Genomic DNA, 14,658 nt, shown 5'->3' on the forward strand with positions numbered 1-14,658 from the left:
AGGCTTCGTCTGAGCTGATGACAAATAACGTCACGGCTTTAATCATCATCAAGCAGTGTTCTGGAACTGACTGTGGGATATTCTCTATCGTTATTGTATTTGTCGATTCTCAGTGTCTCTGCTTTCCCTGCGACCATTCATAACTCATCAGTGTCCTATCCTTCCTGGTCAAACCCCCACCTATTCTTTTGGCTTTTATCGATCTCCCTCGTTTATGACCTTTATATCAATAATATTAATGATTAATAATAATACAAACTTTCTGTTATTTTTCATTTTACTTTCTTTTTTTTTAATATTTTAAGAAATTCAAAGCCGGCAATGTTCAAGATATTTGGCTCTTTTCATCCTTGAAGGAGAAAGTTATCTGTTACTTGGAAATATTTAGTCACCAGTGGTTAAAAGCATGCGTGATTGTGAATGAAGTATGCTAGAATGGGTTGTTGACAAAAGAAATATCAAACATTATATAGATAAGTTGTTTATGCATTTTTTAGCAGATTATTAAAAAAATGAGAAAACATAATTTTTGATCTCTGTATAGATCCCTGCACTTTTTTTCGATATTTTAGATTCTTATATTTTTATTTTTTGATATTTTAGATTCTTAAATGACCAAGATAATCAAAGTATAGGGAACTTAAATAAATGTAAAATATTAAAAATAAAAGCGTAGGAACTTAAAATATAAAAAAATATAAAAATTTATAATAAAATATGAGTAAAGTACAGGATTAAAAGTTATATTTTTTTTTTTAAATAATTCCACCACATTGGTTTCTTTTTGGTGCAAAAACTGGGCCTGTCATTTTCCTTGTCTGCTCGGTCTTAGGCCGAAGCTCACTTCTTTGAATTGAAAGGAGAGGACTCTACCAAAAACAAAAAAAAAAAAAAACGGAGATGAAATGGAAACTGGGCCTATGTCTTCCAGAGACATGAAAATGATTGTTTTAGCCCTCGACATACTAGGCTATTCCATCAAGTCATTTCTGGGACACCACAAGCAAAGCCTTAAATTTCACAAGTGAGGTGCGATTTATAGTTCATTACTCCATGGGGAAAGTAGAAACCCTGTGCTTAGTTATACTTCACATTATAGCCACGTGCAGTCGACGAATTTTAAGACCCTCTACATTTTAACAGATTCCTTGGAATTGGTTGATGGATTATAGACTTATAATTCATTATTAACAGCTCAAGAATTTTTTAAAAAAATAATTGCAAAGTATTAAAGGGCAAGGAATATATTTTGTACTACTCTAATTCTTAATATAAGAAAAAATTTGAAAGTTTTTCTTCTTAAATATAAGAGAAAGTTAGAGTAATTAATGCTTTATTTTCAATTTTATCCCTTATATATTTATTATTGTTTGAATTTCGAAACAATTATTTATTACAACCAGTAATTATAAAGAGAGTAAAATTGAAATGTTACTTCTTCTTCTTCTTTTTTTACCATTTTAATGTTATATGTGTAGCATTTCTTAATAACTGCAAAATTTATTAACTACCGGAGAGAGTAAACTATAACTGGTGACAAGAAAAAATGATCTTCAAAAATACATTCCACGGAAGTTTTAGAATCATTCATTATTTAAATTGATTCAACTATTTGCCAACCCCTGGAGTAGAGCAACAAAGTACATAACCTCTTTAAAGATTAGGCATGCCCCTCCCTGCTTCGGCGTCGTAAGTCTTCTCCAACACAAGATCCATCTAAGTATTTTTAGATGTGAAGAAACAATATTTTAAATTGCCTCACATATTTATATTAATATTTTGTCTGATATCGACATTTATCATTACTTTTTCAATATGTATTCATAGAGTATCAAAACACTATTTTTTAATTTAAAATTTTTTTATTTTTGATACGTATTCGATATTTTTAAATTACAAGTTAATACTTTAAAGTCGATACTTTAAGATTATTTTTAAAAAATTAAATTTTGTTAAATATTGCAAAATTAATATTTTTTATTTCTAACTTATTTTTGTGATATTCTTTTAAAATCAAAGATTAAATTTTCATTAAAAAATAAGTTTTATATATAATAAAAAGATAAAAATTATATTTTTTTAATTATAAAAATGTAGGAATATCATCTTTTGGCATTTAAACCTTAGGTGGGGAATTGTCAGTAGAGTCTAGGTAATAGATAATTAGGTATATATAGAATAAAAGTACAAGTAATGATTGTATTTTGTTTGATATTATTTTACACACTATATGTGTATGCTATTTTTTTTGGATATTTTTTAAATTTAAATTATATTTTTTATTATATATATATATATATATATGCACATATCAAAAATGCACCGTATCTTATATTTTTTAAAAATAAAAGTATTGAATTATTGGATCATATCCGATACATGTATCAATATGTATGCATCTTAGATCTTTAGGACGAGTTTCAAAATGAAAAATAAATGGAGGTTGATGCTCAGCAAGGTAATTGCAATTTTTTAAAAACAAATTCAGATAAATCAGCATAAATTTTTACTAAAACTGCATACTTTTTTTGGATTACAATAAAAATTATAATTAACTAATTGACGGTTTATGAACAATATTAATTAACATCTTAAATTTTTAAAAATATTGACATCTTTCTATTTATACTCTCATTTAATAACCTATATAAGAACCTTCATAATAGTAATTAAAATTATAGTACATGATTTTTTCAAATAGAATAATAAATAAAGTAGTGATATAGTTAAAAAAATGAATATAAAAGTTATCTAACGTCCTATATTTTGGATTAGGTGAGATTTTTAAAAGATTTACTCTTCTTATTAAAAAATGTAAGGCATTTTTTGAAGAGTTTAATATTAAAAATGTAAGTTATTTTTTGTCTTTTGAGGTGTATTCATTACACTTTTTCAAAAGTGTTTCTATTGATAATGACTTTATATTATTGTAGGGTATTTAATAGAGATAAATATGAAAAGATAGAGTTAATTAAAAAGTAAATAATTACTTTATTGGGGGGTGAGATTTGATTAAAAATACCTTACATTTTTAAACAGATAGAATATTATATTAGAGCCCAAAGGAAGTAACTATTCATACTTGCTCACATCCTCTCCAACCAAGGTGACAGCAAATTAGCTGTGAGAGACATAGGTGTAGAAAAAAGTACCAAATGACAATAATTCTAAGCAAATTTAGAATAAAGAAAAGGATCCCAAATTAAAGCTGGAATAAGAAAAAGGGTTTTACATTGTGTTGGATCTAGAATCAAACTCAAGATTTAATATTTAGATGTACCCAAATCCATCACCCAGATCATTTTGTTCAATGAGGCATGCATTACATTAAACACATGTAACAATATAATTGCTTATTTGCTTATAAAATTGCGTACATTCGAGAATAAATAGCCTTTAACCTTCTTGCATACAAGAACTAGAAGCAAGTTTACAATTTAAACATGAAATTCAACTAATAACCCCCATTGCTTTCTTTTCCATCCCTATCTTGTGTATGCATTAAAAAACAATTTAAGTATTTCATCAAATATATGATGACAATTTAAGGTTCGTTGTAAGTGTTTCTACTTAGGTTATGGGAACATAGTGAAGAAAAAAGGTACATGTATGATTTGGACAAGAAAATGAAAAGGCTTAAACGAGAAGGAAGCGTGGGTTTTAGGTGCACATAGACTGTAGGTCTAGGGTAGTTCTCTAAGATCTTAGGCCAAGGGATTATGGACCCAGATGCTCCTATACCTCTGGATACTCTAACTTTAGTACCATCTTCAAGATATTTAATCCCAACTTTGCACGGCTTCTTGAAAAAAGGTTTACTATTTTAAATCATCTAAACCCAACCCCTTTTCATGAATCACCAGTTCTGTATTTTAACATGTGCATACGCCGTCATTAGATCAAGAACTTGCACATTTGGGGCATGGATTAAGGCTTCAACAGTAAAGATCCCCCTTTCATGACCTCATCCTTGCTTAATATGTCTCTTTACCTAAAATAAAGCAGCAAGCACTAATATGAGAATATATCATGCCCGTAGAGTAACTAGTTGCTCAATGCATCATTTAATTTAGATTTTCACGAGACACGGCAATGATGAAACTATAAAAGCGCATATACAAACGCTTGTTAGAGTACAAGTAAATTATCGAATCTTATAGGATATAACAACTCTGATATTAACAAAATAAAAGGTCTAGTGTCATCATAAATTTCCAATAACTTCATAAACAATGTACAAGTAAATCCATAGAAACAAAATCATTACAATATTACACAGAAACAAGTGCAACAATATCATAAATCCAACAAGTTTTGATATTTCAAAATTTTAATTTCCAGGCTGATGAGTGAAGTTGCTCAGCAAACCCAACTCAACACATTCCCTATGTCACGTAACCAAAACTATAACATGCAAAGGCAAAATTAAGACTCTGTCTCACCAGATTTTTTTACCTCAATGATAACACGATTCTGAGAGTGAAGTACACACTTAATAACCCCAGACTTGCCCTTGTCTTTACCCCACATAATCATTACTTGTCAAAAATGACAACAATAAATCCCTTTCAAAACAAAATGATAAGAAAAAATAATAATAAAAGGCATAACAAGGATGCGAAAGAAATAATACTAGCTTACATTGTCCCCTCTAAGAATCTTCCAATGCCTAATGAGTTTCTCTACTACTTTCCAACCCATTTCAATAAATAAGTCTAAGATTGTCATTCAATAGAAACAAGGTTAAATAAGAATCCAACCTCTGAAAGTAACATTAATCGCTTAAAACAAAAGTAAAAATGAGCAAGAATGCATATTTGTCACAGTTCGCACAGAAATTTAAGGACATTATTTAGGGTACTTAAGATTCAAAACCTTTGGTTAAAATCAAATTCAAGTTCACTTTGAGGTTCCTGAATCTATTAGTTACGAGTAGAGATTGCCTTTAAGTTGCCTTTGAGCTTCTGCAACCCATGGTGAAACTCGAGCTATGACTCGAGAAGGTACAGGATACAGTAGAAACTAAGGTATTAAAAACCAGACCTATCATTAAACCAATTAAAATTAGTGCTTAGAGGTTAAGGGTTAAACCGGAGGTCAAACCAAGATCAAATCGATTATGATAAAATAATATATTTTAAATATAAATACATTAATCTTTAAAACATTTTTATATATATTCAAAACTTAATATCTTATATAATATGTAATTAATGTTTTCAGAACTATTTTACTCATTGTTAATATTAATTCATATAATTTTTGTTTTCGTCCAATTTTTCTCACTTAATATTGTTATTTTCAAGTCTATGAACGTGATTGCATAAATCTGATTTTGCATCACATCTCACCACTCTCTCTCATTTACTTTTTCTCTTTCTTCGCGCACATTCACGTTCTTTCTCTTCTTGTGCATTCACTCTCCCTCATGTTTCTTTGTCTCCTCTTTCTTTACATCAAATTTACTCCTCTTTCATCCTCCATTTTCACATCTTGGGTTGACAAATCCTTCTACCTTTAGGCTTAATTTTAACCTCCTTCAACCTTTAGACGTGAAGCTACGCTGAATTGAGTAGGGAGGGAGAAAGAACTAGAAAAATGAAGAACGCCGAGCATGTCAAGAACATCAAAGGAAGGAGAAAGACTGAAGGTGAGAACACTGAAGGAAGTAAAAATGTAGAACTAGTTAAGATAACATAAGTAATGAGAATGAAGAATTGAAGGTAACTCAAACTCAAAAAATCAAAAAGGAAATCGATTCAGCTTTTCAAAAATTTCTTTAATGTCTTTTAATTTTTTAATTTTGGGGTTCTATAAAGCAAAAATAATTAGCTCACTTAACCCCGCCTAACCCGGGGTTGAGCGGGTTAATTCGAATTATTTCCTGAATTACTATGGTCAACTTGAGTCAATTAGTTCCCATTAAAAATAGCAAACCAGACTAAATAAATGTCCTATTCGTTGATTTGCATGTTTGACCAACTAATTCAGTTCGGTTTTACAAACAATGGTAGAGACAAAAGCAGGGTTAGGTTAGCGTGTATTTGATTTTTAGTTTATAAAAAGTTTAGTTAGTCAAAGTTTATTTAAAAAAAATAATTTAATAAAAGTCAGTTGTTATGTCAAAATTTATATTTCAATAATTTTTTTTAAAAATCAATTTGGTAAATAAATTTTTTTAAAATTATATATAGTGAAATATACTTTTGAATATACAATTACCAAAAAGAACATTTATATATAATGATTTACAATTTTTTATACAAATGTAATATATTAAAAAATGTTTAAACAATGTGATAAAAATTTTGGATGCTTCAAGACCCTATGTTTGAGAATTCACTTTCACAGCTTTTTAAATGTACATTTGGAAAGTTTATTCTCTCTCATTAAAAAACATTCAAATAATTTTTCATATCCCAAAAGTAGGAAAGTACTTTTAGGATATGGGAAGTGAGATACCTAGTAAGGTATTCAAAGCCAAACCAAAAGAATCAAACCAAATCAATTCAAATCAAAAAGGACAGACTAAAATCAACCATCAATTAAGTCTACTTCAATTTTTATGGCATACAAACCAGTTAGTTTGGTTTATGTTTCAGTTTTGAGCTCTAGAAATCGAATCGAACTTGACCAAACCTAATTAAAACATAATGTTATCTTATAAAATATCTACTAATCTTAACACCCAACACAATTTAGTAGTGTTTTAGTTTTTAGAAATAAACCCAACGTCGCTACTCCCAATCCAATAAATAAACCTATTAGCTTAGACCTAAATTCAAATCAAAACAGATGGATGGAATAAAGATGAAGAGTTTGAACAGGGATACAAATTCTACCGAAAATATAGAATGGGGATACAAATTATGGAATTAATTTCTTATTTTAAATTGACTAAATTATTCTATTTTATTTGCTTGTGGTTCCTAAGTCAATTCAAAGGAAATCCAAGATGATATGAACATAGCACCATCACAAAGGTGGTAAAAAAGGAGGAAAATTAAATAAATGTGTTAAAATTTGATTCAAACCAAATAAAACTAAAAATAAAATCAAACCAAACTGACTTTCACAAAAAAACTGATCAAATCCCAATTATGAATAAATTAATTAGTTTAATTTCACTTGATTTTTGCTCAAAATCAAACCACATAGAGCCTGGAAACACCCTTAATACCCAAATAGGGCCTTAAACAAGCAAAATGGTGCCGTTCCATAAGGGGATTCATTTTTTTCTTTAAAAAATATCTTTGGCCAAATTCAGGTTTTAGCAATCACTTATGTTTGATTCTTTCTCTTGTCCTATCTTATTTATAGGTAGGAAGTGAAATTTGTCTTATAAATATCTCATTAAATTTTTATTACAAATTTTTCATTTATCCTCAAGTAAATGCTAAAAAGAGAAAATATATTGTTAAATTTAATTAGAATAAAATTGAGAAATTATTAAATTTTTGAACAGAATTAATGAGTTGCAAGATTTTTTTTGTTTTTGTAAAATATGTTAAAAGTAACTTATAAATAAAATTAAGATATTTTCTACAAGTTTTGTTTAGTTTTAAATACAAGACACCTTATAAAATGTGATGAAGCGTTAACAAATTATTTTAAAAAATACCCACATATTCAATTGGTCCATTTGGGTGACATGTTTGACTTTAAGATTTAAATATAAATTTAATAATTTTAATTAAAAGTAATTTTTGGGGTTTTTATAAAAAATTGAAAGAACAAAGACAATTAACTAATTTCAACCATGTTTTTTTAACCTATGTGATTTGGTTTAAAGTGTTTTATAAATAGAGTGAGAAGAACTACTTCCTCTAACCCTATTTATAAATCACTTTAACATTTTTATCAAAATTAAGAAAACCTTAAATCTCATTAATTTTATTTAAAAATTTAATAAATTTTTAACTTTATGCCTATTAAATATTACTTTTTTAAAATAAAATACTCTAGCATTTAATAAACTTTTAAATATTCAATAGGGGTAAAATAGTAAATATGAACATGATAATCACTGAAAAGTCTTATAAATAAGATGAAAGCAAATACTTCCTTTCTACATATAAATAAGACCAAATGAGTATACTAGAAAGTCATCTGAAATTTTTAAATTATATTTCAGAGAATAATATTATTTTACAAATATTAATATTATTTTATAAGGAGTTAAACTAAGTTAAAAATAATGCTGTGAATTTGAAATAGCCACGCAAACCTCACCAGATCATATAAAAAGATATTTCTTAATATCTTTTTTATTATTTTTTTAGTTTTTGTTTTGTCTAGCTCTTCATTTTCGCGGCTTTCCCTTGAATATACAAATATATATTTCTCAATATCAAATATATAAATATAAAGTAATTACTTGGTGAAAAATATAAGCCTCAAATATATAAATTAATCTTTTTGGTCAAAATATAATTAAAAATTCATCTTTATGAATATAGTTTCTTCTCTGACTAGAAATAAAAAAGAAAGAAGGATGGTGATCGTTAAAGATGAGTGAGCTCCATTGGCACGATAGAATGGGAATGCAAATGAAACGAATATCATTATGGAGAGGTTTTATTTTGGAAAAAAATAAAATAAAATCTGAGATCTGTCTTTGCAACACAAGAATAATAGTTGGAAATACATGACAATGAATTTGGATCCTCTTTCTACATTTCCTCAATACCTTCTTCCGCATTCAATCGCATTTGTATGTTTGATTATTTATTTAATTTAATGATATAATATTACTAATTGTGATACTAAAGTAACTATATTAATCATTTAATAATTACTATAAAAAACTTTAAGATCTTGTTTTTAAAAGCATTTAAGTGATGATAATGAATGATATATTTATTTTAATCTTATAGTGTATTAAACTAAATAAATAATTTAAAATGGAGATGATATTGAATATGGAAAAATATAATGAGAAAGAGGACACAGAGACAATCCGAAAATACTTTGATTATTTGACCGTTTACTGTCACATCATCTCTTTTCACGAAAGACTAAGGTGAGCAAGCGGTGCTTGTATGTTGTCGTACGCGTACCGTCATCTCCATCCCGCTTACTTAAAATAATAACAAGAAGTAATTCCGTTAAAAAAGAAAAGAAAAGAAAATTAAATGGACATGGGAGGTCCTTTGATTTATTGGCGGACGCAGGAACAGCAGAACAGGACAGGGGTACAGTGAAATGAAGTAGAAAGCAATAACTAGAAGCCGGTGGCAACCAAGAGTGACAGTGAAATGAAGGAAAACATGACTGGGGAAAAGGAAAGGGACAATGGATTGGAAGAGGAGGAGGGTGGAGTGAAGACTGGTCGAATTCCCGGAGTTGTCGTGGGCTCTTCCATTTCAACTGGTGCTGGAGCCAATGATGCCTGTGCCTGTGCCAATCTCCGACTCCCAAATCTGCTTATTTTAGCTTCCCCCTTATCCTCAGACGCTGCATTTTGAATCCTCGTTAGTTTCTCAAACATTTTCACGGGATAAAAGCTCAGCGAATAGAGTCTATACTATATAGACATCACTTTGCTAGGGTCATCGATCGGTTACCTTGAGGGCTCCAGGGAGATGCTGCGGCCGTGGGTCCAAGTCTTGGCCCATTTCTTCCTATCACCGCCGGCCCTGCCATGAAATCATTCTACGACTCGAGTCATGCTTATTTAGCGTGGCACACTACAATAAGTTAATTTTTCAAATTTATCGTCTCACTTATTTACGTGAGCTGTGAGTATCATGAACTGTTGGTGACGTGAAAGCTATCATTTGTTAGAGCTCGCACTCTTAAATTTTTTAATGATTTTTTTGTTGCGATAAAATATGCATTTATAGAGTATTGAAATAGTCAAAAGTTAGTTCTGCCAACAGGATTAAGACAAAACGATATATTAATAAAAGTTTAGTCACGCAGACCAAAGTATTTGTTTTCACTAAGATAGGTACACTAGACCAACAGAATAATTTAGCTGTAAAAACATGAAACCAAACGAAAGATGAAACAATATTGAATATACCTGGAGCGGGTAAGGGAGAGCCAGAGGCTGCAATATAAACACGAAAAAGTTAACGGTTAATAACTGCAAGTTATAACTGGTGTGCTATGTTCATGAAGGGAAAAGAGAACAGGGTGACGAAAACTAAATTGCAGGCAAATTAAATGGACCTTTGCACTGGGCGGGCACTGCGTTCATGTTACATGCTCGGGTGAGGGAGAGGGCGAGAGTTGAGCTGAATGGTAGTTGGAAGGGAACGCTGGCTGATATTACCAGACAAGCACAATCCACACTAGTGTTCACCAAAGATCTCAATGATTCGCAACACGTGCTCGATGGTACTGCACCATTGTTGGTGCTTCCGGTAATCAAATTCGCGCACGGGGTGAAACTGCTTATCATTGACGTCGTGCACGGGGTGTTAATCTGCCCCGTCACTGCTGAATTTCCTCCTAATATTACCATCAACACTGCTGATATCACAGCCATGTGAAAAGCTTTGAGCTGTTCCATCACTGACTCGGCTCACACAAAGCTGCAAGAATTTGACGACGATTGGTGTTTGTAGCTCCATCAAATAAATATATGCCACCGGTCTAACATTAGTCCACAGGAGACAACTGGTAGGCTGGAATATGATTCTGCAGTTCAACCACCGGGACTAGTTAAACATGCAATGCACAGTAAAGGAATTTGCTTGTTATAAATCACCCTCGTTAATGGTTTGGTATAGTTGGATAGAACGGGAGGCCTTCTCTTTAATTCTACGGGCAATATGGAGGGAGATAATTATAACTCGTGCAACATGCAAACAGTTGCTGAGGTCGTTGGGTCTTAATACTCCCTTTATGTATTAAAAAGGGAATTAGATAGAGTGGGCGATCCATATTGACCAGGCATTTCTTGTGCCTAGCTCTTTCTTTGCAACCAAACCTTCAATTAATTTGTCTCAATTCTCACAAGAAAGAACAGCGTTATCTATCATGAATAGTAGCAATGCATTTAGAAGAATGGTGGCGGCCTGGTGGGTGTAGTTGTGGTCTTGATGGAAGTTCTTTGGAGTGGAAACCGCGATGAGCCACGGCCTGAAATGATGAACTGAATATATAACGGGAAGTTCGTCAACCCCCTGCTCTTGAAGCTGTTCACAAATTCGGAGTGCAGTTCAATCCTCGCCAGTGCCTCTGCTCTCTGTTCCTCTCTGGGCGTCGCCAACTAATCAAACACTTGCATTTCTGCAGTCTCTCCCGGGGGCTTGTAAGTCCAAACTCCACCCGTTTCCCCAGAGCAAAGGTTAATTCGGAGTCAGTTAGTGTTCTTTAATTTGTTTGAATTTGTTATGGGTTTGAAACAGTTCCATCGATAGATGGGGGCTCGTCTGATGGAATCGGCGTCGAAGTTATCAAAGTCACCCCCTTTTCCTGTGTCTTAATTGTCGCTAAATTGTACTTTTTCATGAGCAAATGGTTGCATAAATGTTGCAAGATGATCGTGTGAATGGACGATTTGAGCCGGATTATTGTAAAATGGATTATTCAAAGGTTTGGCGACTAGATCCTACGATCGAACAATGATCAGCAGAGCTTGTCCGACAGCATGCATGGGTTTCGTGTGTGGATTCTTTTAGACGTGGGCCTACGCGTGTGGAAAAAGTTTTTTTTTTTTTAAATCATCAAGACTAGTCTTTTAAGATAATTTATTTTTTAGTTATCGATAAAATAATCATCAGTGCCAAAAAAATTAAAGATCACAACGACTAGGCCATTCGTTCAGCATTCGTTATTAACAGTTGGAGTTGATCCATCCCATAACATCAATTAGATCATTCATCACCTACAAATAATGATTTTCCGTAAATTTTGTCAATTTGCGTCGGTGATATTGTTCAGTTGTAGAAGATAGCTAACTGATTTATATAAATTGAAAAAAAAAAGGCCAGTTAGTTAATATTAGTAAAAAATGCTGCTAAAATACACATTCTTTTAATCATTAATGTTAGAATATTATCAACATGGCTTATGAATCATATAAGAATAAAATCATCAATCCTGTATCTAAAATTTAGAAAAAGGCAGAATCGGGGCCATCAAAAGGAAATTGATCGCATGTAAGGCCCAAACAAATTCCGAACCACTTGCGCAAAACGAGGGGCCTTAATTGCAATTAATTGTTTTGGTCTAATATGTTAAAAAAATTATTTAATATAATAATGATAACTTATTAGAATAAGTTATGAAAAACAAAATAAATTAATTTTTAAAAAATAGATAACTTTTTAATATATGAACAAGTCATGTTTAAATATTTATATGTAATTGTTCTGATATACACAACAAGATATTCATAATTAACAAAAAATTATGAAAATACTTGAAAAAAAATTATAACATATATAGTTTTTTAGTATTTAGCATAATATTATAATGTATTAAAATTGAAGGGACAAATTTTGAAAAATAAAATAAATTATGTTTTTATAAAATGATAATTTTTTTATGTATGAATAAGTCATGTCCAAATATTTATAAATAATTGTTGAGATATACATTACAAAATATCCATAATTAACAAAAGCCCGTAAAATACTTGAAAAATAAATTTATAACTAACACACACACACAATTTAGCATAATATTAATCTCTTGTTAACAATGAATGAACACGTTGTGAAAAATAGAATAAATTGAGTTTTAAAAATTGATAATTTTTTTATGCATAAACAAGTGGTGTTCAAATATTTATAAGTGATTGTTCGTACACATATAGAGCTGGTAAAAAGGGCCAGCCCAACCCTGTAGGATTGGCCCTTGAAGGGCTCGAGCCTAAAAGAGCTAGCTTTTTAAATCTGAGTTCCCTTTAAACTCTAATATTCGAAGCCCGACCCTTGATATAGCGGGTTAGGGCCGGCTCTGTAGGCTTTAGGCCCTTTTAACTATTTTTATTTTTTTTAATTTTTTAATCAAACAAAAAATTACTTTATTCTAATATAATACTCAATCAAGAAAGGTATAAAAAAATAACTAAATAACATCTAAATGAACTAAAAATATAAATAAAATAATAGCAATGCAATAAGCAATGGATTGGTTAAGCCGACAAACATCCAATCAAAATTAGAAGTGTAAATGTTAAACTAAATGAATTATTATCATGGATCTAGATGAATTAGGGGATTTAAGGTTGTATTTTTTTAGAAAATAGCGGTCAAGGATTTCAGTATGAAATTTATTGCAATTAAGAATCAATTGTTGTCAAAACCTAAATGAAAAATAAGCTACAATGAACTATTATTAATTTAAAATGAGTTGTTATTAAAACCTAAATGAATACTTATTGATAAAGGCTAATTCAAATTTATAAGTATCTACTCAAATTTTGATAACAAGTGATTCTTGGCTGATATAATTTTTGATTAGTGATTCTTTATTGCTATTTTTTTTTTCTTTTTTACCTTCCATCCTCAATAAACATGGGTTAATATGTGATGTGAGTAAGATTTAGTTTAATTTTTTTTTCAAATCTAAAAAGAGTGAAAATTATGAGAATCAATTAAAAAAATTGCAAATGCGGGTTTAAACAAGTTGGCCTCCAGCCCTGCAGGGCTGGCCCTTTTAAGTCCTAGATTAAACGGGCCGGTTTAAGCTCGATTTGTCATTTTAGAGTCTTACTTATAAGCCCGCCCCTGCTGTTATACGGACTTAAACGGACTAGCTCGACGAGCTCGGCCCGTTTTCCTGACTCTATACACACACATATAAAATAAAATATCCAAAATATGTCATAACAAATTTCAGTCAAAAAAAAATGTCATAACAAATAAAAATTCTTGAAAGTAAAGTTATAATAGATGTATAATTTTGTATTATATATATTAAAGTATCTGTTGGCTTAATGGCTTCTATCATTTTGAGAAATTAAGGGGTTAATTGTTCAAATCCACCCTTAACCCCCTAGCATATTTGACCAATAGTTGACTGCTGTGTTAACACTAGAGCTTCGGTGGTAAGCGATGACGGTTTGGCACCGATGGTTAATGCAATAGTTTCGATGGCTAGTGACAAGACACTTTTTTTAAAAAAAGTAAGAAAAGTCAGGGGTATCATGGTAATTAAACTAAAAAAATTAATTACAATTGAGACTCTTAAGCCTGCATAAATGTTTTAGAATTTTTGGGACTTGCAGGCGATTAATTTACTTTTAAAGGCTTTAGTTGAGATTCTCTTTTAAAAAGTCCTAAACACTACCAAAATAGTGAACTACCGAAATGCTCCCTTTCTTTTACTGGTATGTTATCTCGTACAAGGCTTGCACAGTAAATTACCAACATTGCCCTCCTATTAGACCCCTAATGATGTGAGTCGATCCCATTTTTCGTTGCCTGCACGCCAACTTTTTCTGACTCCCACATCTTCGTGGTCTGCAGCGTTCCCATTTACTCCCTGAGCTTTTGTGTTTTTGCAAGTGCCCTGGTTGAAATTTCCCAATCCTGTTTTCCTTGGTTTGCTGGTACATTTTCTCTTAGCGCCTTTTAGTTTCTTTTTACTTTTATGTTGATGCTGTAAGGTGCTCTTATTAATTCATAATTAACTTTACGATTCAAAATAATCACAAAAATAATTTAAATGAATTACTAAATTTATAAAATTTATATA

The 14,658-nt window shown here is 30.8% G+C and overlaps 1 protein-coding gene, 1 long non-coding RNA gene and 1 pseudogene across 2 annotated transcripts; 1 reads left to right on the forward strand and 2 right to left on the reverse strand.

Moving 5' to 3' along the window:
- Positions 1 to 1,653: 1,653 nt before the first annotated feature.
- On the reverse strand, positions 1,654 to 4,701 carry LOC129304972 (uncharacterized; annotated as a pseudogene).
- A 4,193-nt stretch (positions 4,702 to 8,894) lies between these two features.
- On the reverse strand, positions 8,895 to 10,562 carry LOC129307196 (non-specific lipid transfer protein GPI-anchored 16-like). Its single transcript, XM_054948083.1, has 4 exons — positions 10,177 to 10,562; positions 10,028 to 10,054; positions 9,567 to 9,638; positions 8,895 to 9,456 (listed from the first exon to the last, which is right to left on the reverse strand). Exons 1-4 carry the CDS (start codon positions 10,517 to 10,519, stop codon positions 9,224 to 9,226), a joined length of 675 nt encoding a protein of 224 aa, XP_054804058.1. The 5' UTR covers positions 10,520 to 10,562; the 3' UTR covers positions 8,895 to 9,223.
- Positions 10,563 to 10,769: 207 nt separating this feature from the next.
- LOC129304691 (uncharacterized) lies at positions 10,770 to 11,492 on the forward strand. Its single transcript, XR_008591749.1, has 2 exons — positions 10,770 to 11,263; positions 11,361 to 11,492. It is a non-coding gene; the product is annotated as an uncharacterized LOC129304691 (long non-coding RNA).
- The last annotated feature ends 3,166 nt before the right edge of the window (positions 11,493 to 14,658 follow it).

Source organism: Prosopis cineraria, unplaced genomic scaffold (genome assembly GCF_029017545.1).
Source record: "Prosopis cineraria cultivar Desert tree isolate PC_DT_omini unplaced genomic scaffold, ASM2901754v1 PC3, whole genome shotgun sequence".
In the NCBI taxonomy this organism is placed as follows: Eukaryota; Viridiplantae; Streptophyta; class Magnoliopsida; order Fabales; family Fabaceae; genus Prosopis; species Prosopis cineraria.